Here is a 26,515-nt window from a genome sequence, read left to right on the forward strand (position 1 = left end):
TTTTAGTTTTGTTTCACTTATTTTGTTTAGCAAATTGGGTAATTTTGTTTGTCCCACATAATTTCCTTTTATTTTATTTATTTATTATTTTTTAATTTCTCTTTTTGTTTTGTCCTAATTATTTTTTGCATATTACATTTTACTATTTTGTTCGTTCCACTTATTTTGTATTTATTCTTTTTTATTTCCTCTTTTCATTTTGTCACACTTATTTTGCTTAATGAATTTAGCTATTTAGTTCATCCCACTTATTAGGGACCGGATGTCCCTTTGCAAAGGGACAGAGGACCCTATTGTATTTCTAGCGTTTTATTATTATTTTTTTCTTTATTATTATACTGCCTCCTCTTTGAGCTGTAATTTGACCCCCTTAACATGCTTAAAAACTCACCATATTTGACACACACATCAGGACTGGCGAAAATTGCGATCTCATCAAAAAACCTAGCCCCAAAACTCAAAATTGCGCTCTAGCGCCCCCTAGAAAGAAAACACAGACACAACTGCCTGTAACTCCCAGTAGGAATGTCGTAGAGACCTGAAACAAAAAACTCTATGTAGGTTTCACTTAGACCTAGATTTCATACACTAACATCCTTCAGCAAAAATCAACAGGAAGTTTGCAATTCCCCCTTCAAAACAAAAGTTTCGTAAAAACAGTCACCTTTGCCTCTTTGAGCTGTAATTTGACCCCCTTAACATACTTCAAAACTCACAAAACTGGACACACACATCAGGAGTGGCGAAAATTGCGGTCTAATAAAAAAAAACTCCAAAACTCAAAATTGCTCTCTAGCGCCCCCTAGGAATAAAACACAGACAAAACTGCTCCTAGGAAGAAAACACAGACAAAACTGCCTGTAACTTTCAGTACGAATGTCGTAGAGACATGAAACAAAAACCTCTATGTAGGTCTCACTTAGACCTACATTTCATGTATTGACATTCCCCAGCAAAAATCAACAGGAAGTTTGCAATTCCCCCTTCAAAACAAAATGTGTGTAAAAACAGTCACCTTTGCCTGTTTGAGCTGTAATTTGACCCTTAACATGCTTCAAAACTCACCATATTTGACACACATATCAGGACTGGCGAATATTGCGCTCTAATAAAAAAATCCCAACCCCAAAACTCAAAATTGCGCTCTAGCGCCCCCTAGGAAGAAAACACAGACAAAACTGCTCCTAGTAAGAACACACAGACAAAACTGCCTGTAACTTCCAGTAGGAATGTCGTAGAGACATGAAACAAAAACCTCTATGTAGGTCTCACTTAGACCTACATTTCATGTATTGACATTCCCCAGCAAAAATCAACAAGAAGTTTGCAATTCCCCCTTCAAAACACATTTTTTGTAAAAACAGTCACCTTTGCCTCTTTGAGCTGTAATTTGACCCTTAACATGCTTCAAAACTCACCATATTTGACACACACATCAGGACTGGCGAATATTGCGCTCTAATAAAAAAAAATCCCAACCGCTCTAGCGCCCCCTAGGAAGAAAACACAGACAAAACTGCTCCTAGGAAGAAAACACAGACAAAACTGCCTGTAACTTTCAGTACGAATGTCGTAGAGACATGAAACAAAAACCTCTATGTAGGTCTCACTTAGACCTAGATTTCATGTATTGACATTCCCCAGCAAAAATCAACAGGAAGTTTGCAATTCCCCCTTCAAAACAAAATTTGTTTAAAAACAGTCACCTTTGCCTCTTTGAGTTGTAGTTTGACCCCCTTAACATGCTTCAAAACTCACCAAACTGGACACACACATCAGGACTGGCAAAAATTGTGCTCTATTAAAAAATCCAACCCCAAAACTCAAAATTGCGCTCCAGTGCCCCCTAGGAAGAAAACACAGACAAAACTGCTCCTAGGAAGAAAACACAGACAAAACTGCATGTAACTTCCAGTATAAATGTCGTAGAGACATGAAACAAAAACCTCTATGTGGGTCTCACTTAGACCTACATTTCATTCATTGACAACACCCAGCAAGAATCAACAGGAAGTTTGCAATTCCCCCTTCAAAACAAAATGTGTGTAAAAACAGTCACCTTTGCCTCTTTGAGTTGTAATTTGACGCCCTTAACATGCTTCAAAACTCACCAAACTGGACACACACATCAGGATTGGCGAATATTGCGCTCTAATAAAAAAATCCCAACCGCTCTAGCGCCCCCTAGGAAGAAAACACAGACAAAACTGCCCTTAGGAAGAAAACACAGACAAAACTGCATGTAACTTCCAGTATAAATGTCGTAGAGACATGAAACAAAAACTTCTATGTGGGTCTCACTTAGACCTACATTTCATTCATTGACAACACCCAGCAAAAATCAACAGGAAGTTTGCAATTCCCCCTTCAAAATAAAATGTGTGTAAAAACAGTCACCTTTGCCTCTTTGAGTTGTAATTTGACCCCCTTAACATGCTTCAAAACTCACCAAACTGGACACACACATCAGGACTGGCGGAAATTGCGCTCTAATAAAAAAATCCCAACCGCTCTAGCGCCCCCTAGGAAGAAAACACAGACACAACTGCTTCTAGGAAGAAAACACAGACAAAACTGCCTGTGACTTTCAGTACGAATGTCGTAGAGACATGAAACAAAAATCTCTATGTAGGTCTCACTTAGACCTACATTTCATGTACTAACATTCCCCAGCAAAAATCAACAGGAAGTTTGCAATTCCCCCTTCAAAACAAAATGTTTGTAAAAACAGTCACCTTTGCCTCTTTGAGCTGTAATTTGACCCCCTTAACATGCTTCAAAACTCACCAAACTGGACACACACATCAGGACTGGTGAAAATTGTGCTCTAATAAAAAACCCAACCCCAAAACTCAAAATTGCACTCTAGCGCCCCCTAGGAATAAAACACAGACAAAACTGCTCCTAGGAAGAAAACACAGACAAAACTGCCTGTAACTTCCAGTAGGAATGTCGTAGAGACATGAAACGAAAACCTCTATGTAGGTCTCACTTAGACCTACATTTCATGTATTGACATTCTCCAGCAAAAATCAACAGGAAGTTTGCAATTCCCCCTTCAAAACAAAAGTTTTGTAAAAACAGTCACCTTTGCCTCTTTGAGCTGTAATTTGACCCCCTTAACATACTTCAAAACTCACAAAACTGGACACACACATCAGGAGTGGCGAAAATTGCGCTCTATAAAAAAAACCCTCCAAAACTCAAAATTGCTCTCTAGCGCCCCCTAGGAATAAAACACAGACAAAACTGCTCCTAGGAAGAAAACACAGACAAAACTGCCTGTAACTTCCAGTAGGAATGTCGTAGAGACATGAAACAAAAACCTCTATGTAGGTCTCACTTAGACCTAGATTTCATACACTGACATCCTTCAGCAAAAATCAACAGGAAGTTTGAAATTCCCCCTTCAAAACAAAATTTGTGTAAAAACAGTCACCTTTGCCTCTTTGAGTTGTAATTTGACCCCCTTAACATGCTTCAAAACTCACCAAACTGGACACACACATCAGGACTGGCGAATATTGCGCTCTAATAAAAAAATCCCAACCGCTCTAGCGCCCCCTAGGAAGAAAACACAGACAAAACTGCTCCTAGGAAGAAAACACAGACAAAACTGCCTGTAACTTCCAATACAAATGTCTTAGAGACATGAAACAAAAACCTCTATGTAGGTCTCACTTAGACCTGCATTTCATTCATTGACAACACCCAGCAAAAATCAACAGGAAGTTTGCAATTCCCCCTTCAAAACAAAATTTGTGTAAAAACAGTCACCTTTGCCTCTTTGAGCTGTAATTTGACCCCCTTAACATGCTTCAAAACTCACCAAACTGGACACACACATCAGGACTGGCGAAAATTGTGCTCTAATAAAAAACCCAACCCCAAAACTCAAAATTGCGCTCTAGCGCCCCCTAGGAAGAAAACACGGACAAAACTGCTCCTAGGAAGAAAACACAGACAAAATTGCCTGTAACTTCCAGTACGAATGTTGTAGAGACATGAAACGAAAACCTCTATGTAGGTCTCACTTAGACCTACATTTCATTCATTGACAACACCCAGCAAAAATCAACAGGAAGTTTGCAATTCCCCCTTCAAAACAAAATTAGTGTAAAAACAGTCACCTTTGCCTCTTTGAGCTGTAATTTGACCCCCTTAACATGCTTCAAAACTCACCAAACTGGACACACACATCAGGACTGGCGAATATTGCGCTCTAATAAAAAAATCCCAACCGCTCTAGCGCCCCCTAGGAACAAAACACAGACAAAACTGCTCTTAGGAAGAAAACACAGACAAAACTGCATGTAACTTCCAGTATAAATGTCGTAGAGACATGAAACAAAAACCTCTATGTAGGTCTCACTTAAACCTACATTTTATTCATTGACAACACCCAGCAACAATCAACAGGAAGTTTGCAATTCCCCCTTCAAAACAAAAGTTGTGTAAAAACAGTCACCTTTTTTCAAACATTATCTCCTCTGAGCGCGTTTGTCGTGTCGGTTTCAAACTAGCACAGGAGAGAGATTGAACCCTTCTGATTAAAAGTTGATGAAAGAGTTTTAATTACTGCTCCGGTTTGGATTTTATGAGCCTTCAGAGTCGGCGTTTTCGCACTCGGCAGACATTTGATGCCGTTCCCTAATCAAGTGTCCAGCGGCAGCGCATCGAGGAAGAGGAGGGAGGGCTGGTGAAGAGGAGAGGGAGGGGTGATGAAGAGGAGGAGGGAGGCGGAGCGAGAGTGTAGCAGCTGTGTGTGTGTGTGTGTGTGGAGTCAGTAGAAGAAGAATGCGCGACGTGGTAGCATGATGGCGAGGACGACCACGGCGTGCTTCATCACGCTGTCTCCAACTTCTTCTCCCCGCACGGTCACTTTCACCAGGAGGACGCTGCCGCACGGACGCTTCTAGAAGGACCACCATGTTCGGACGCGGTGAGTGCCACCACAACGCTTCTCTTCCCGTGTGTGTGTGTGTGTGTGTGTGTGTGTGTGTGTGTGTGTGTGTGTGTGTGTGTGTGCGCGCTGTTTGAAAGTGAGCCATGAAAAATTGACGAGCTGCTGGTGTAAAAGAAAAAAAAAGCCTAAAATAAGAAGCGGCGCCGCACCGCTGCGGAAAAGGAATGAAGGAGCGGGTCAAAGGTCATGGCTGGTTTTCACCTGGCCAGGTGGGCGGGTGGACAAGAAATATAGTAGTGGTCCAAACAATATGTCTTCACCATTCTGAGGGGTAGTATCTTAATGATACCAGGACGCTAATCACACGATACCGTGAGAAGATGATACCTCTGAGGACACAAAACCAAGGGTCGGACATCGGTCTTCCGTATCGGACAACGAGGGGATCACCGTGTTGTGATGCTTTGACGATACAAGCAATACTGCACTCGCTGTCAGGACGATACCTCGTAAATAAAAAACATTAAAAATAAAATGTTTGAGGATACTGTACAGCGATTACCTGATACTGGATAACTGGACATGACGATATCTAGATGAGGAACTGGAAAAAAAAGACACATATAATATATTTTTGGCAGCCATCACTGTAGCAATCATGTACCCAAATGTCCTGGCGATCTTTATCTTGCCTTTCAAAATAAAATAAAAAGTAGTCCCAACGTTAAAAAAAGACGTTTTGATGCTGGGTGAGTGAAAATATGAATACTTGATGTTGGTGTGTGAATGATACTACACCATGTCACATTCTGTCCCACTCATTTAAAAAAAGAAAAGAAAAGATTTTTATGCAAAATGTGTATTCATATATTTTTTATTATTTTGTTTAGCCCCACATATTTCTTTTAATTACATTTTTTTTTGCGTTTTTCTTTTTGTTTTGTTTAATATTTTTTGTTACTTTGTTTGTTCCACTTTTTTTTTGATACATTTATATATATATATATATATATATATATATATATATATATATATATATGTCTTAATAAGGTTATCTCAAAAATAACCCGATTGTAGCTGAGATAGGCTCCAGCGCCCCCCGCGACCCCAAAAGGGAATAAGCGGTAGAAAATGGATGGATGGATGGATATATATATATATATATTTTTTTTTGTTTTTTTTTTGTTTTGTTTTGTTTAATATTTTTTGTTACTTTGTTTGTTCCACTTATTTTTTTGATTCATATATATATATATATATATATACATATATATATATATATATATATATATATATATATATGTATATATGTATATATATAAATGTATTTTTTTGATACATTTATATATATATATATATATATATATATATATATATATATATATATATATATATATATATATATATATATATATATATATATATATATATATATAAATGTATCAAATGTATTTTTTTGATACATTTATATATATATATATATATATATATATATATATATATATATATATATATATATATATATATATATATATATATATATATATATATGTCTTAATAAGGTTATCTCAAAAATAGTGCTCGATACCGTGGTAGAGCGCAATATATGTATGTGTGGGAAAAAAATCACAAGACTACTTCATCTCTACAGGCCTATTTCATGAGGGGTTCCCTCAATCATCAGGAGATTTTTTTAATTTTTTTAATTTATTTATTTTTTCTCCTGATGATTGAGGGAACCCCTCATGAAACAGGCCTGTAGAGATGAAGTAGTCTTGTGATTTTTCCCCCACACATATATATATATATATATATAAATGTATCAAAAAAATAAGTGGAACAAACAAAGTAACAAAAAATATTAAACAAAACAAAAAGAAATTCGCAAAAAAAAAATGTAATTAAAAGAAATATGTGGGGCTAAACAAAATAATAAAAAATATATGAATACACATTTTGCATAAAAATCTTTTTTTTTTTTTTAAATGAGTGGGACAGAATGTGACATGGTGTAGTATAATTCACACACCAACATCAAGTATTCATATTTTCACTCTATATATATATATATATATATATGTATACACACACACACACACACACACACACACACACACATATATATATATATATATATATATATATATATATATATATATATATATATATATATATATATATATATATATATATATATATATAGTGGTGGTCAAAAGTGTACATACACTTGTAAAGAACATCATGTCATGGCTGTCTTGAGTTTCCAGTAATTTCTACAACTCTTATTTTTTTTGTGATGTAGTGATTGGAGCACATGCTTGTTGGTCACAAAAAACATTCATGAAGTTTGCTTCTTTTATGAATTTATTATGGCTCTACTGAAAATGTGAGGGTCAAAAGTATACATACAGCAATGTCAATATTTGCTTACATGTCCCTTGGCAAGTTTACCTGCAATAAGGTGCTTTTGGTAGCCATCCACAAGCTTCTGCTTGACCACTTGACCACAAGATTGGTGCAGTTCAGCTAAATGTGTTGGTTTTTCTGACATGGACTTGTTTCTTCAGCATTGTCCACACGTTTAAGTCAGGACTTTGGAAAGGCCATTCTAAAACCTGATTTAGCCATTCCTTTACCACTTTTGAGGTGTGTTTGGGGTCATTGTCCTGTTGGAACACCCAACTGCGCCCAAGACCCAACCTCCGGGCTGAGGATTTTAGCTTGTCCTGAAGAATTTGGAGGTAATCCTCCTTTTCCATTGTCCCATTTACTCTCTGTAAAGCAGCAGTTCCATTGGCAGCAAAACAGGCCCAGAGCATAATACTACCACCACCATGCTTGACGGTAGGATTGGTGTTCCTGGGATTAAAGGCCTCACATGTTTTCCTCCAAACATATTGCTGGGTATTGTGGCCAAACAGCACATTTTTTGTTTTAAAAAAAAAAAAAAAAAAAAAAGAAGTTTTTTCCACACTTGTTTTTTATGTTTACAAAAACTCTAAATCTTATTATTTTTTTGTTATGTTTTTTCCTGCTTATTTTCTTTTTTTATATTATTTCATTAGTTATTTTGTTCTGTCTCACTCAGTTATTTGTATAAATTGTATTTTGTTTTGTTATTATTTTTTTGTATACATTTCACAATTTGTATTTAGTTTTGTCCCACTTATATTTTTATTTTATTTTATTGTTTTGTCAATGTTTTTTTATTTTATTTCTTCAAGTGGTTTTGTCCTACTTATTTTTTTTGTATAGTTTTAATTTTGTTTTGTCCGATTTATTTTGTAATATGTGGCCATGCCAGCAATCGGAGGGTTGCTGGTTACTGGGGTTCAATCCCCACCTTCTACCATCCTAGTCACGTCCGTTGTGTCCTTGGGCAAGACACTTCACCCTTGCTCCTGATGGCTGCTGGTTAGCGCCTTGCATGGCAGCTCCCGCCATCAGTGTGGGAATGTATGTGTGAATGTGGAAATACTGTCAAAGCGCTTTGAGTACCTTGAAGGTAGAAAAGCGCTATACAAGTATAACCCATTTATCATTATTTATTTATCATTATTTTAATTATTTAGTTTTGTCCCACTTATTTGTTTTATTTTATTTAGTTTTGTTTAACTTTTTTTGTTTGTTTTATTTTATTATTTAGTTTGGTCCAAATTTTTTGGTTTCTGTTTTATTTTGTTATTTAGTTTTGTCCCACTTTTGTTGTTGTTTTGTTTTATTATTTAGTTAGGTCCCACTTTTTTGTTTTATTTTTTTATTTAGTTTGGTCCAATTTTTGTTTGATTTTATTATTTATTTTTATCCCACTTTTTGTTTTATTTTGTTATTTATTTTGGTCCCACTTTTGTTTTTGTTTTATTTTGTTAAATGCCTCACCTTTTCTCCTCCAAACATATTGCTGGGTATTGTGGCCAAACAGCACATTTTTTGTTTAAAAAAAACAAAAACACTTGTTTTTTATGTTTACAAAAACTCTAAATCTTATTTTTTTGTTATGTTTTTCCTGCTTATTTTCTTTGTTTAATATTATTTTATTAGTTATTTTGTTCTGTCTCACTCAGTTATTTGTATAAATTGTATTTTGTTTTGTTATTATTTTTTGTATACATTTCACAATTTGTATTTAATTTTGTCCCACTTATATTTTTATTTTATTTTATTGTTTTGTCAATGTTTTTTTATTTTATTTCTTCAAGTGGTTTTGTCCTACTTATTTTTTTTCTATAGTTTTAATTTTGTTTTGTCCGATTTATTTTGTAATATTAATTTCATTATTTTAATTGTCATTTAGTTTTGTCCCACTTATTTGTTTTATTTTATTTAGTTTTGTTTAACTTTTTTTGTTTGTTTTATTTTTATTATTTAGTTTGGTCCAAATTTTTTGGTTTCTGTTTTATTTTGTTATTTTGTTTTGTCCCACTTTTGTTGTTGTTTTGTTTTATTATTTAGTTAGGTCCCACTTTTTTGTTTTTGTTTTATTTTTTTATTTAGTTTGGTCCAATTTTTGTTTGATTTTATTATTTATTTTTTATCCCACTTTTTGTTTTATTTTGTTATTTAGTTTGGTCCCACTTTTGTTTTTGTTTTATTTTGTTAATTAGTTTTGTCCCACTTTTTTGTTTTATATGTATTTTCTCCCCTTTTTTTCTGTTTTATTTTGCTATTTAGTTTGGTCCCACTTTTGTTTTTGTTCTATTTTGTTAATTAGTTTGGTCTTACTTTTTTGTTTTATTTTATTTTGTTATTTATTTTTGTCCCACTTTTTGTTTTATTTTGTCATTTAGTTTTGTCCCACTTTTTGTTTTATTTATTTATTTAGTTTTGTCCCGCTTTTTTGTTTTATATGTTTTTTCTCCACTTTTTTTTGTTATTTAGTTTGGTCGCACTTTTTTTTGTGTTTTATTTTGTTATTTTGTTTTGTCCCACTTTTTGTTTTATTTTGTTATTTAGTTTTGTCCCACTTTTTTTTTAATTTTTTTTTTTTAGTTTGGTCCCACTTTTTGTTTTTTGTTTTATTTTGTTATTTAGTTTTGTCCCACTTTTTTTGTTTCATATGTTTTTTCTCCACTTTTTTTTTCTGTTTTATTTCGCTATTTAGTTTGGTGCCACTTAATGTTGATGTGTTTTGTTTTGTCCCACTGCTAACCGGGACAAGTAGCGATGTTTCGGATACGGTTGCCACGGCGCTGGTCGCCATGACGACCGTGTGATGGTCCGCTCCCGTCCTGCTGCTGTTGAGGCGTGCAAAGCAAACAAAAGATCCCGGCGTCAAAGTGAAAGCATAAAATAAGTGGACTGTCTTGAACCGGACCTCTCCGGGTCCTTCCAGAACTCTCGTCCTCGTGGCGTGGGGTCAGAGACGGGACCTGACAGGAAGTGATTAGCGCTGTCACCCGGGGAGGAGGACGAGGAGGATGAAGAGTTGTGTCCGGAGGGGGCTTTCATCTTGATCCGCCTGATGGCGCTGATGATTAGGCCCCGCCCACACAGCCGCCCGGAGGACAAGAAGTGTTTGTTGTTGTTGTTGCTGGCGTTGGCTCGCCACCAGACCGCCGTTGGACCGCCGCCTCGCTTTTTGTCTTCTGCGGGCGCCAACGCTCCTCAGCCTTTTTCTTTCCACTTCCCCGCTAAGCTCCTCGCTCAGAACGCCGTCCAAAATGCGGAGTGGCCAAGAACACAAGCGGCTGACGTCCAAACATCAACGTCAGCACTTTTTGTTCTTTTTTTTTAATTCATCCAGTCTCAGTTTCAGGCTAAAAATAGACGGTGAGTCACGGCAGGAAGTCGTCCAAATTCTCCTTTTGTCGACGGCTGCTGACAGGAAGTAGTTAGCAGCGTGAAAGGTAAAAAAAGTAGTAATATTTCCTAAAAAAATTGTTACAAGAAATCATTTTAATTTTACAAGATGAAAGTCGTATTCTGTGAAAAATGTGTCATTTTAGTGGAAAAAGTCGAAGTAATTAAAAAAAAAAATTTTACAAGAAATTATTTTAATTTCACAATAAGAGTTGGTCATTGAAAAAAAGATGGACTTGTAATAAAAATAAAAAAAAATCTGCAATAACACGAGAAAAAGATTGGCATATTATGAAACCACTTTTATTTATTTATTTTTTTTTACAAGAAATTAAGTCAATTTTACAAAATGAAAGTCGTGTTAAGAGAAAGTCAGAATTTTACAAGATGAAATTTTCAAATTTTGTGAGAATAAAAGCTGAGGGAGAAAATGTTTTATATGCTAAATAATATAATTTAAAAAATTAAAATAAATAAATAATATAATTTAAAAAATTAAAATAAATAAATAAATAATAATTAAAAAAAATTAAAAATATATATATATATAATTTTAATTTTACAAGAGAAATCAAAATATTACAATCAAAAAGTTGGACTTGTAAAATATTTTTAGAATTTAAAAAAATGCTGCAATATTACAAAAAAAAGGAAAATAATTATAATTTCACAAGATGGAAGTCAAAGCATCTAAAAAAAAAAAAAAAAAAAAAAAAAAAAAAAAGTCATTTTAGTGGAAAAAGTCGAAGTAATTAAAATTTTTTTTTTTTTTTTTTTACAATAAATCATTTTCATTTCATAATAAGAGTTGATTATTGAAAAAAAGATGGACTTTTAATAAAAAAAAAAATAAATCTGCAATAACATGAGAAAAAGGTTGGCATATTATGAAACCACTTTTATTTTTTTATTTTTTTTTTCCAAAAATAAGTCAATTTTACAAAATGAAAGTCGTGTTAAGAGAAAGTCAGAATTTTACAAGATGACATTTTCAAATTTTGTGAGAATAAAAGCTGAGGGAAAAAATTTTTATATGCTAAATAATATAATTTTAAAAAATTAATTAAAAAAAAAATATATATATAATTTTAATTTTACAAGAGAAATCAAAATATTACAATCAAAAAGTTGGACTTGTAAAATATTTTTAGAATTAAAAAAAAATGCTGCAATATTACAAGAAAAAAGCAAAAATAATTACAAAAAAATGTGTTCCAAGAAATTGTTTTTATTTCACAAGATGGAAGTCAAATCATCTAAAAAAAAAATAAAAAAAGGAGTAATTTTAGTGGAAAAAGTCGAAGTAATTAAAAAAAAAATAATAATAATTTTACAATAAATCATTTTCATTTCACAATAAGAGTTGATTATTGAAAAAAAGATGGACTTTTAATAAAAAAATAAATAAATCTGCAATAACACGAGAAAAAGGTTGGCATATTATGAATCCACTTTTATTTATGTATTTATTTATTTTTTACAAGAAATTAAGTCCATTTTACAAAATGAAAGTCGTGTTAAGAGAAAGTCAGAATTTTACAAGATGACATTTTCAAATTTTGTGAGAATAAAAGCTGAGGGAAAAAATGTTTTATATGCTAAATAATATAATTTAAAAAAATTAATAAAAAAATTAATAAAAAAATAAATTATATATATATATATATATATATATATATATATATATATATATATATATATATATATATATACATATATATATATATATATATATATATATATATATACATATATATATATATATATATATATATATATATATATAATTTTAAGAGGAGTCAAAATATTACAATCAAAAAGTTGGACTTGTAAAATATTTTTAGAATAAAAAAAAATGCTGCAATATTACAAGAAAAAAGCTAAATAATTACAAAAAAATGTGTTCCAAGAAATTGTTTTTATGGAAGTCAAATCATCTAAAAAAAAAAAAAAAAAAAAAAAAAAAAAAGTCATTTTAGTGGAAAAAGTCGAAGTAATTAAAAAAAATAATAATAATTTTACAATAAATCATTTTCATTTCACAATAAGAGTTGATTATTGAAAAAAAGATGGACTTTTAATTAAAAAAATAAAATAAATCTGCAATAACACGAGAAAAAGGTTGGAATATTATGAAACAAGAAATTAAGTCAATTTTACAAAATGAAAGTCGTGTTAAGAGAAAGTCACAATTTTACAAGATGACATTTTCAGATATGAGAATAAAAGCTGAGGGAAAAAATATGAGAAAATGTTTTATATGCTAAATAATATATTTAAAAAAAAAAAACGAATTAAAAAAAAAAAAAAAAAAAAAAAAAAAAATATATATATATATATATATATATATATATATATATATATATATACAATTTTAATTTTAAGAGGAGTCAAAATATTACAATCAAAAAGTTGGACTTGTAAAATATTTTAGAAAAAAAAAAATGCTGCAATATTACAAGAAAAAAGTAAAATAATTACAAAAAAATATGTTCCAAGAAATAGTTTTTATTTCACAAGATGGAAGTCAAATCATCTAAAAAAAAAGAAAAAAAGAGTCATTTTAGTGGAAAAAGTCGAATTGAAAAATATATATTTTAATTTTACAATAAATCATTTTCATTTCACAATAAGAGTTGATTATTGAAAAAAAGATGGACTTTTAATAAAAAAATAAATAAATCTGCAATAACACGAGAAAATGGTTGGCATATTATGAAACAACTTTTATTTATCAATTTGTTTTGACAAGAAATTAAGTCAATTTTACAAAATGAAAGTCGTGTTAAGAGAAAGTCACAATTTTACAAGATGACATTTTCAAATATGAGAATAAAAGCTGAGGGAAAAAATATGAGAAAATGTTTTATATGCTATATAATATAATTTAAAAAATAAATGAATTAAAAAAAAAAAAAAAATATATATATATATATATATATATATATATATATATATATATATATATATATATATATATATACAATTTTAATTTTAAGAGGAGTCAAAATATTACAATCAAAAAGTTGGACTTGTAAAATATTTTAGAAAAAAAAAAAATGCTGCAATATTACAAGAAAAAAGTAAAATAATTACAAAAAAATATGTTCCAAGAAATAGTTTTTATTTCACAAGATGGAAGTCAAATCATCTAAAAAAATAAATAAAAAAAGAGTCATTTTAGTGGAAAACGTCGAAGTAATTAAAAAATATATATTTTAATTTTACAATAAATCATTTTCATTTCACAATAAGAGTTGATTATTGAAAAAAAGATGGACTTTTAATACAAAAAAAAAATCTGCAATAACACGGGAAAAAAGTTGGAATATTATGAAACAAGAAATTAAGTCAATTTTACAAAATGAAAGTCGTGTTAAGAGAAAGTCACAATTTTACAAGATGACATTTTCAGATATGAGAATAAAAGCTGAGGGAAAAAATATGAGAAAATGTTTTATATGCTAAATAATATATTTAAAAAATAAACGAATTAAAAAAAATAAATAAATTAAAAAAAAAAAAAAAATATATATATATATATATATATATATATATATATATATATATATATATATATATATATATATATATATACAATTTTAATTTTAAGAGGAGTCAAAATATTACAATCAAAAAGTTGGACTTGTAAAATATTTTAGAAAAAAAAAAAATGCTACAATATTACAAGAAAAAAGTAAAATAATTACAAAAAAATGTGTTCCAAGAAATAGTTTTTATTTCACAAGATGGAAGTCAAATCATCTAAAAAAAAAAAAAAAAAAAAAGGAGTCATTTTAGTGGAAAACGTCGAAGTAATTAAAAAATATATATTTTAATTTTACAATAAATCATTTTCATTTCACAATAAGAGTTGATTATTGAAAAAAAGATGGACTTTTAATAAAAAACTAAATAAATCTGCAATAACACGAGAAAAAGGTTGGAATATTATGAAACAAGAAATTAAGTCAATTTTACAAAATGAAAGTCGTGTTAAGAGAAAGTCACAATTTTACAAGATGAAATTTTCAAATATGAGAATAAAAGCTGAGGGAAAAAATGTTTTGTATGCTAAATAATATAATTTAAATAATAAATGAATAATAAAAAAATAAAAAATAAAAAAATAAAAAAAATATATATATATATATATATATATATATATATATATATATATATATATATATATATATAATTTTAAGAGGAGTCAAAATATTACAATCAAAAAGTCGGACTTGTAAAATATTTTTAGAATTAAAAAACATGCTGCAATATTACAAGAAAAAAGTAAAATAATTACAAAAAAATATGTTCCAAGAAATAGTTTTTATTTCACAAGATGGATCATCTAAAAAAAAAAAAAAAAAAAAAGGAGTCATTTTAGTGGAAAAAGTCGAAGTAATTAAAAAATATATATTTTCATTTTACAATAAATCATTTTCATTTCACAATAAGAGTTGATTATTGAAAAAAAGATGGACTTTTAATTAAAAAAAAAAAAAAAAATCTGCAATAACACGAGAAAAAGGTTGGAATATTATGAAACAAGAAATTAAGTCAATTTTACAAAATGAAAGTCGTGTTAAGAGAAAGTCACAATTTTACAAGATGACATTTTCAGATATGAGAATAAAAGCTGAGGGAAAAAATATGAGAAAATGTTTTATATGCTAAATAATATATTTAAAAAAATAAACGAATTAAAAAAAATATATATATATATACAATTTTAATTTTAAGAGGAGTCAAAATATTACAATCAAAAAGTTGGACTTGTAAAATATTTTAGAAAAAAAAAAAATGCTGCAATATTACAAGAAAAAAGTAAAATAATTACAAAAAAATATGTTCCAAGAAATAGTTTTTATTTCACAAGATGGAAGTCAAATCATCTAAAAAAAAAAGGAAAAAAAAAGAAAAAAAAAAAGAGTAATTTTAGTGGAAAAAGTCGAAGTAATTAAAAAAAATAATAATAATTTTACAATAAATCATTTTCATTTCACAATAAGAGTTGATTATTGAAAAAAAGATGGACTTTTAATTAAAAAATAAAAATAAATCTGCAATAACACGAGAAAAAGGTTGGAATATTATGAAACAAGAAATTAAGTCAATTTTACAAAATGAAAGTCGTGTTAAGAGAAAGTCACAATTTTACAAGATGACATTTTCAGATATGAGAATAAAAGCTGAGGGAAAAAATATGAGAAAATGTTTTATGTGCTAAATAATATATTTAAAAAAATTAACGAATTAAAAAAAAAAAAAAATATATATATATATATACAATTTTAATTTTAAGAGGAGTCAAAATATTACAATCAAAAAGTTGGACTTGTAAAATATTTTAGAAAAAAAAAAATGCTGCAATATTACAAGAAAAAGTAAAATAATTACAAAAGAATATGTTCCAAGAAATAGTTTTTATTTCACAAGATGGAAGTCAAATCATCTAAAAAAAAAAGAAGAAAAAAAGGAGTCATTTTAGTGGAAAAAGTCGAAGTAATTAAAAAATATATATTTTAATTTTACAATAAATCATTTTCATTTCACAATAAGAGTTGATTATTGAAAAAAAGATGGACTTTTAATAAAAAAATTAATAAATCTGCAATAACACGAGAAAAAGGTTGGAATATTATGAAACAAGAAATTAAGTAAATTTTACAAAATGAAAGTCGTGTTAAGAGAAACTTGTAATTTTACAAGATGAGATGTTCTAATTTTATATAAAAGCTGAGGGAAAAATGTTTTGGATGCTAAATCAGTGGTCCCCAACCACCGGCCCGGTACCGGTCCGTGGATCGATTGGTACCGGGCCGCACAAGAAAAAAAAAAAAAAAAGAAAGAAAAAAAAAAAAAAAAAAAAAAAAAAATATATATATATATATATATATATATATATATTTTTTTTTTAAAATTAAATCAACATAAAAAACACAAGATACACTTACAATTAGTGCACCAACCCAAAAAAACTCCCTCCCCTAGAGATACAGTCCGTAAGCACACATGATTGTATTTTTTTTATGCCAAAAATGTTTTTAAATTTTTTTTAATAAATTACCATACCCAAAAGAAATAAGTCAGAATTTTACAAGATAAAAGTTTAATTTTTTTTTTTTTAGAAAAAAATGTAAAAAAAATATTTTTGATAAAATTAAAAAATAGAATTCAAGATAAAGTTCATACTTTGAAATTAAGATTTTAAAGGGGGAAATGAAAAAAAAATCTGAATTCTAACAGCAATTATTAATATTTTATAAGAGTTGTATGATGACAAAAAAAAAGTTGGACTTGTGAATAATTTGATGAAAAAACATTTTCACTAAGAAAAAAAACCACAAGAAAATGTTGCAATTTAACAAGAGGACATTGATGAGAAAAATAAAATTGGAATATCCAGAATTTTTATTTTTTTTAATCTGAATTTTACCAGTAAGTATTTATATTTTTCAACCAAAAAAAATATTTTTTTGATGCAAAAAAAACGTTTTATTTTTACGTGACATTTCTCTATTTTACAAGATATAAGTCGTATTCTGAGAAAAAAAATTGTCATTTTCACAAGAAGACGTGCGCTCGTGTGTATGTGTGCGTGTTACATAAAAAATCCCAGCAGAACACAAGAGAAACAAAATTGCATTTTGTTGTCATTTTGGTGGAACTAAAAGAAGTTTGACATCCGTGCCGACATCCTGACAGCCAGCGTCAGCGTTAGCATTAGCGCACAGCGAGCGATGGCGTTCGTCTTCTTAAAGCGTCAACACGGCTCATCAACAAGCGTGCGTGTCGCTACTGGAGTCCAACGCCACAAACGGCTTGGCGGCGTCATGTTGAGCACCCGCCGTGTGTGTCAGAGTATGTTGGTGACGAACCCCAAGATGCAGAGATGACGGCAGGCATTGAGCGAGAAAACGTGATTTAATTTAACACTATAGCAAAAAAACAAACAAAAGGGTACAAACAAAAGGCGCGTACAAGGCGGAGAACAAACTTGGCTATGAACTAAAATAGCACAAAGGCTAACTGTGTTTGTACGAGAAAAAAACCCAAAAAACAACAAGAAAATGCTAAAATTTTATGAGACATAAATTCAGAATATTACGGAAGTCATGTTTTTCAAAGAAATTATTGAAGAAAAAAATAATTTTACAGAATTAAAACTTGCAATTTTTTGGGAAAAAAGGTCGTACTCCCACAAAAAAAACAATTCAAGAAAATGTTGCATTTTCTCCAAACAATTTGAAACATTTAGAATAAATTATTTTGATTGACAAAAAGGTGGACTTGTAAAAGAAGAAAATGCTGCAAAGTTACAAGAAAAAAGTAGGAATAAAAAGAAAAAAGTTAAATTATTACAAGAAGGTAATTCTACGAAATTATTACAATTTTACGAGATGAAAAATGTGTCATTTTAAGGGGGAAAAATCGAAATAATGCCAAAAAAAATCTGAATTTTACAACAAATAATATGAATTTCACAAGATTGTAAAAACATAGACTTGTATTTTTATAATATAAAAAATGCTGCAAGTATACGAAAAAAACAGTTGAAATATTAAGGAAACAACTTGAGAACAAAACTTGATTTCAATTTAGGGTTAGAGGAAAGTTGCCCTATTATAAAAAGTTGTCATTTTACAACATAAAAGTTGCAATTTTTTCTGAGGAAAAAAAAGTTGTACTTCCACAAGAAAAAAAACATTTACAAAACACTAAATTGCACAAAAAAATTTAAGTAAAAAAAAAAAAAATCGGAATATTACAAAATATGTTTTTTTTTACCAGTAATTATTTCAATTTTACAAGAAGAGTCGTAATATTACAATAAAAAAAGTTGGACTTGTGAATAAATGTTTTATGAAAATTATTTTTATTTTTATTTTACGAGAAAATTGTCGTAATTTTACGAAAAAATATTTTTCCAACCTAATTTTTTCATTTTGAGAAAAATGCATATTTCTTTTACAAAAAAAACCCCACATTTAACACAAAAATAATTGCAATTTTACAAGTTTTTAACTAAAAAAATTAAGTTAAAAAGAAATCGGAATATTACAAAAAATGTTTTTACCACTAATTATTTCAATTTTACAAGAGGAGTCGTAATATTACAATAAAAAAAAGTCGGACTTGTGAATAATTGTTTGATGAAAACTATTTAAATTTTTTTTTTTTTTTTTTTAATGAGAAAATGGTCGTAATATTCCGAAAAACTATTTTTCCAACCTAATTTTTTCATTTTACATTTTAAGAAAAATGCTTTTTTTTTTTACAAGAAAAAAAACCCTAATTTTACACACATTTTTTTTGTGCAATTTTACAAGTTTTTGACTAAGAAAATTCAGTAAAAAAAATTAAAAAAAATCGGAATATTACAAAAAATGTTTTTACCACTAATTATTTAAATTTTACAAGAGGAATCGTAATATTACAATAAAAAAAAGTCGGACTTGTGAATAATTGTTTGATGAAAACTATTTAAAATTTTTTATTTTTTTTTTATGAGAAAATGGTCGTAATATTCCGAAAAACTATTTTTCCAACCTAATTTTTTCATTTTACATTTTAAGAAAAATGCTTTTTTTTTTTTACAAGAAAAAAACCCCTAATTTTACACACATTTTTTTTTTTGCAATTTTACAAGTTTTTGACTAAGAAAATTCAGTAAAAAAAATAAAAAAAAATCGGAATATTACAAAAAATGTTTTTACCACTAATTATTTAAATTTTACAAGAGGAATCGTAATATTACAATAAAAAAAAGTTGGACTTGTGAATAATTGTTTGATGAAAACTATTTTTATTTTTATTTTTGAACGAGAAAATGGTCGTAATATTACGAAAAACTATTTTTCCAACCTAATTTTTTCATTTTGAGAAAAATGCATTTTTGTTTTACAAAAACAAACCCCACATTTAACACAAAAATTATTGCAATTTTACAAGTTTTTAACTAAAAAAATTAAGTTAAAAAGAAATTGGAATATTACAAAAAAATGTTTTTACCACTAATTATTTCAATTTTATAAGAGGAGTCGTAATATTACAATAAAAAAAGTCGGACTTGTGAATAATTGTTTGATGAAAACTATTTAATTTTTTTTTTTTTTTTTTTTTTTACGAGAAAATGGTCGTAATATTCCGAAAAACTATTTTTCCAACCTAATTTTTTAATTTTACATTTTGAGAAAAATGCTTCTTCTTTTTTTTTACAAGAAAAAAACCCTAATTTTGCACACATTTTTTTGTTGTTGCAATTTTACAAGTTTTTGACTAAGAAAATTCAGTAAAAAAAAATAAAAAATCGGAATATTACAGAAATGTTTTTACCACTAATTATTTAAATTTTACAAGAGGAGTCGTAATATTACAATAAAAAAAGTTGGACTTGTGAAACAATTTTTATTTTTATTTTTATTTTTGAACGAGAAAATGGTCGTAATATTACGAAAAACTATTTTTCCAAACTCATTTTTTCATTTTACATTTTGAGAAAAATGAAAAAAAATTTAACAAGAAAAAAAACCTAAACTTTACACAAATTGTTTTGCAATCTCACACGTTTTTAACTAAAAAAATCAAGTAAAAAAAAACATCGGAATATTACAAAACACACACACGCTTTAAAGCTGCAAGCTTAAGGTGTTTAACTTGATAAACGTGCTGCCATTTGCATATTCAAATGAAAGAGTGGGACTTTCACAATAAGAGCTGGAGGCTGAAATCAATATGGTGGAGGTTGTGTGTGTTGCCATGGCGACTGTGCTTCGGAGGAGAGTTCCACAAAGTATGTGCAAGAGATGTGCGAGTCATTCAAATCAGTTTGGAATTATTATTATTATATTTTTTTTACTCGCATCTGTTAACGCTAGCTAATTAAAAAAAAGTTCTCAGGTGACGAGCTGTCACTAATTGCTACTAATTACATTTGATTCTGCTCTAACGCAGTTCAAGTTATTTTTAGCGACACCTGGTGGTCACGACAATTCATGAAATTCAGCTCATGACGCAGTAAGTTGCATGGTGCGGACACGTTTGTTACTGGACACTTTCTAATATGTAAGTCACATGAACTGTGATTATTTAACACTTGTTTATGTTGACAAATGTTGACACAGTGTTGTTTACAATGTGACAGTGAATGCAACACAGGCTGTTGTTTGAAGTGTGACAGTGAATGCATCACACATTGTTTACAATGTGACAGTGAATGCATCACACAGTGTTGTTTACAATGTGACAGTGAATGCATCACACAGTGTTGTTGGCAATGTGACAGTGAATGCATCACACAGTGTTGTTTACAACATGTCAGTGAATGCATCACACATTGTTGTTTACAATGTGACAGTGAATGCATCACACAGTGTTGTTTACAATGTGACAGTGAATGCAACACAGGCTGTTGTTTACAATGTGACAGTAAATGCATCACACAGTGTTGTTTACAACGTGACAGTGAATGCATCACACATTGTTGTTTACAATGTGACAGTGAATGCATCACACAGTGTTGTTTACAATGTGACAGTGAATGCATCACACAGTGTTGTTTACAATGTGACAGTGAATGCATCACACAGTGTTGTTTGCAATGTGACAGTGAAAGCATCACACGTTGTTGTTTACAATGTGACAGTGAAAGCATCACACGTTGTTGTTTACAATGTGACAGTGAATGCATCACACAGTGTTGTTTGCAATGTGACAGTGAATGCATCACACAGTGTTGTTTACAACGTGACAGTGAATGCATCACACAGTGTTATTTACAATCTGACAGTGAATGCATCACACAGTGTTGTTTACAATGTGACAGTGAATGCAACACAGGCTGTTGTTTACAATGTGACAGTAAATGCATCACACATTGTTGTTTACAATGTGACAGTGAATGCATCACACAGTGTTGTTTACAATGTGACAGCGAATGCATCACACATTGTTGTTTACAGTGTGACAGTGAATGCAACACAAGCTGTTGTTTAAAGTTTGACAGTGAATGCATCACACATTGTTGTTTACAATGTGACAGTGAATGCGACAAAGGCTGTTCTTTAAATGTGACAGTGCATGCATCACACATTGTTGTTTACAATGTGACAGTGAATGCATCACACATTGTTGTTTACAATGTGACAGCGAATGCATCACACAGTGTTGTTTGCAATGTGACAGTGAATGCATCACACAGTGTTGTTTACAACGTGACAGTGAATGCATCACACATTGTTGTTTACAATGTGACAGTGAATGCATCACACAGTGTTGTTTACAATGTGACAGTGAATGCAACACAGGCTGTTGTTTACAATGTGACAGTGAATGCAAGACAGACTGTTGTTTACAATGTGACAGTAAATGCATCACAGACTGTTGTTTACAATGTGACAGTGAATGCATCACACATTGTTGTTTGCAATGCGACAGTGAATGCATCACACAGTGTTGTTTACAATGTGACAGTGAATGCAACACAAGCTGTTGTTTAAAGTTTGACAGTGAATGCATCACACATTGTTGTTTACAATGTGACAGTGAATGCGACAAAGGCTGTTCTTTAAATGTGACAGTGAATGCATCACACATTGTTGTTTACAATGTGACAGCGAATGCATCACACATTGTTGTTTACAATGTGACAGTGAATGCAACACAAGCTGTTTAAAGTTTGACAGTGAATGCAACACATGCTGTTGTTTACAATGTGACAGTGAATGTGACAAAGGCTGTTTTTTAAATGTAACAGTGAATGCATCACACATTGTTGTTTACAATGTGACAGTGAATGCAACACAGGCTGTTGTTTAAAGTGTGACAGTGAATGCATCACACTGTGTTGTTTACAATGTGACAGTGAATGCAACACACAGTGTTGTTTACAATGTGACAGTGAATGCATCACACAGTGTTGTTTACAACGTGACAGTGAATGCATCACACATTGTTGTTTACAATGTGACAGTAAATGCATCACACAGTGTTGTGTACAATGTGACAGCGAATGCATCACACATTGTTGTTTACAATGTGACAGTGAATGCGACAAAGGCTGTTCTTTAAATGTGACAGTGAATGCATCACACATTGTTGTTTACAATGTGACAGTGAATGCAACACAAGCTGTTGTTTAAAATTTGACAGTGAATGCATCACACATTGTTGTTTACAATGTGACAGTGAATGCGACAAAGGCTGTTCTTTAATTGTGACAGTGAATGCATCACACATTGTTGTTTACAATGTGACAGCGAATGCATCACACATTGTTGTTTACAATGTGACAGTGAATGCAACACAAGCTGTTTAAAGTTTGACAGTGAATGCATCACACATTGTTGTTTACAATGTGACAGTGAATGCAACACAGGCTGTTTTTTAAAGTGTGACAGTGAATGCATCACACTGTGTTGTTTACAATGTGACAGTGAATGCAACACAGGCTGTTGTTTAAAGTGTGACGGTGAATGCATCACACTGTGTTGTTTACAATGTGACAGTGAATGCAACACAAGTTGTTGTTTACAATGTGACAGTGAATGCGACAAAGGCTGTTCTTTAAATGTGACAGTGAATGCCTCACACATTGGTGTTTACAATGTGACAGTGAATGCATCACACAAGGGTCCGGTCACAGCCTCAACAAAACAAACGATTCGCCCGCTCAGCACGAAGACCTGGGTCTCGCACGCGAGATTCTGCGCTAACGCGGTTCAAGCGTGGCGGTAATTGTTTTTGGCGACACCTAGTGGTCACGACAATTCACGGAATTCAGCTCATGACGCAGTAAGTTGCATGGTGCGGACACGTTTGTTACTGCATACCTTCTAATATGCAAGTCATACGAACTGTGATTATTCAACACTTGTTTATGTCGACAAATGTTGTCAGTATAGTTCAACTGTCACTACGTATTAGCTTGAGTGCTATTGTGTGCTTAGCTGCCGTGTAGCAGCTCGCTCCTCGCAGCCTGGAGCCCAGCATGTTTACCTTTTTGGAAATGACTGAACGCCTCCTGAGGCTCGTTGGCTTAGCAACAGCACACCTGGTGGTGCATGCAGGTAAACAGGGGAGATCCCCGCGAGGAAAGGTGCTGACTCAGCATGGCGTGCTCCTCCTCGTCTCCTCCAGGGAGCCGCTAAAAAAACAAAAAACTCTTCCCCGAAGAGAAGTGCTTGTCATTGTTTGCCGCCGCGCCGCATTTCACAATAAAGCGTCACGGAGGAAAGAAGCGTGAAATGTGTTCCCCACGCAAATTGTCTCTATGATTTATATCCCGTCGCTATTAGCGCGTGTTGGCGAGCACCTGGACCTCACTTCCTGTCATACGTGACGTTTTCTTGACTTTTTCCTACTCAAACCAGATCAACAGTCACGCGTTTCACTATTTGAAATGTGACAGTGAATGCAACACAGGCTCTTGTTTAAAGTGTATCGGTGAATGCATCACACAGTATTGTTTACAATGTGACAGTGAATGCAACACAGGCTGTTTTTTTAAGTGTGACTTTGAATGCATCACACAGTTATTTACGACATAGTGAATGCAGCACAGACTTTTGTTTACAGTGTGACAGTAAACGCATCACACAGTCGTATTTACAATGTGATATTGAATGCAACACACTTGCTTACAATGTGACTGTGAATGCACCACAGGCTGATATTTAAAGTGTGACAGTGAATGCAACACAGGCTGTTGTTTACAATGTGACAGTGAATGCAACACAGGCTTTTGAGACAATTAAGGAATCACACCGTGTTTTATACAGTGTTTACAATGGGACAGTGAATGCAACACAAGCTATTGTTATAAGTTAATCAGTGAATGCATCACAGAGTGCAGTTTACAGTGTGACAGTGAATGCAACACAGGCTATTGTTTTAAGTTAACCAGTGAATGCATCACACTGTGTTGTTTACAATGTGACAGTGAATGCAACACAGGCTATTGTTTTAAGTTCATCAGTGAATGCATCACAGAGTGCTGTTTACAGTGTGACAGTGAATGCAACACGGGCTGTTGTTTAAAGTACGTCAGTGAATGCATCACACTGTGTTGTTTACAATGTGACAGTGAATGCAACACAGGCTGTTTTTTTAAGTGTGACATTGAATGCATCACACAATGTTATTTACGACGTAGTGAACGCAGCACAGACTTTTGTTTACAGTGTGACAGTAAACGCATCACGCATTGTTTTAAGTTCATCAGTGAATGCATCACAGAGTGCTGTTTAAAGTGTGACAGTGAATGCAACACAAAGTGTTGTTTAAAATGTGACTGTGAATGCACCACGGGCTGTTTTTTAAAGTGTGACAGTGAATGCAACACAGGCTTTTGAGACAATTAAGGAATCACACCGTGTTTTATACAGTGTTTACAATGGGACAGTGAATGCAACACAAGCTATTGTTATAAGTTAATCAGTGAATGCATCACAGAGTGCAGTTTACAGTGTGACAGTGAATGCAGCACAGGCTGTTGCTTAAAGTACGTCGGTGAATGCATCACACTGTGTTGTTTACAATGTGACAGTGAATGCAACACAAGCTATTGTTTTAAGTTAATCAGTGAATGCATCACAGAGTGCAGTTTACAGTGTGACAGTGAATGCAACACAGGCTGTTGCTTAAAGTACGTCAGTGAATGCATCACGCTGTGTTGTTTACAATGTGACAGTGAATGCAACACAGGCTATTGTTTGAAGTTCATCAGTGAATGCATCACAGAGTGCAGTTTACAGTGTGACAGTGAATGCAACACAGGCTGTTGTTTAAAGTACGTCAATGAATGCATCACACTGTGTTGTTTACAATGTGATAGTGAATGCAACACAGGCTGTTGTTTAAAGTATGTCAGTGAATGCATCGCACTGTGTTGTTTACAATGTGATGGTGAATGCAACACAGGCTGTTGTTTCAAGCGTGACAGTGAATGCATCACACAGTGTTGTTTACAATATGACAGTGAATGCAACACAGGCTGTTTTTTTAAGTGTGACTTTGAATGCATCACACAGTTATTTACGAGATAGTGAACGCAGCACAGACTTTTGTTTACAGTGTGACAGTAAACGCATCACACGGTCGTATTTACAATGTGATATTGAATGCAACACACTTGTTTACAATGTGACGGTGAATGCACCACAAGCTGATATTTAAAGTGTGACAGTGAATGCAACACAAAGTGTTGTTTACAATGTGACTGTGAATGCACCACAGGCTGTTTTTTAAAGTGTGACAGTGAATGCACCACAGGCTGTTTTTTAAAGTGTGACAGTGAATGCACCACAGGCTGTTTTTTAAAGTACGTCAGTGAATGCATCACACTGTGTTGTTTACAATGTGACAGTGAATGCAACACAGGCTGTCGTTTAAAGTACGTCAGTGAGTGCATCCCACTGTGTTGTTTACAATGTGACAGTGAATGCAACACGGGCGGTTGTTTAAAGTGTGACAGTGAATGCATCACAGTGTTGTTTAAAGTCTTTCAAATTTGACAGTGAATGCATCACACGGTGTGTTACAGTGTAGTGTGAGAGTGAATGCAGCACATGCTGTTGTTTAAAGTACGTCAGTGAATGCATCACACTGTGTTGTTTACAACTAGACAGTGAATGCAACACAGGCGGTTGTTTAAAGTGTGACAGTGAATGCATCACAGTGTTGTTTAAAGTCTTTCAAATGTGACAGTGAATGCAACACGGGCTGTTGTTTAAAGTACATCAGTGAATGCATCACACTGTGTTGTTTACAACTAGACAGTGAATGCAACACAGGCGGTTGTTTAAAGTG

At 31.6% G+C, this 26,515-nt stretch overlaps 1 protein-coding gene across 1 annotated transcript in view; it reads left to right on the forward strand.

Moving 5' to 3' along the window:
- The first annotated feature begins 4,760 nt into the window (after nucleotides 1–4,760).
- The window catches only part of rtn4rl1a (reticulon 4 receptor-like 1a), a 53,956-nt gene continuing 32,201 nt past the window's right edge, over nucleotides 4,761–26,515 (forward strand). The window contains exon 1 of the mRNA XM_061930986.2: nucleotides 4,761–4,942. Within this exon, the coding sequence (XP_061786970.2) occupies nucleotides 4,930–4,942 (13 nt within the window). The 5' untranslated portion in view covers nucleotides 4,761–4,929. The remainder of the gene's footprint in view (nucleotides 4,943–26,515) is intronic.

Source organism: Nerophis lumbriciformis, linkage group LG37 (assembly GCF_033978685.3).
Source record: "Nerophis lumbriciformis linkage group LG37, RoL_Nlum_v2.1, whole genome shotgun sequence".
NCBI lineage: Eukaryota > Metazoa > Chordata > Actinopteri > Syngnathiformes > Syngnathidae > Nerophis > Nerophis lumbriciformis.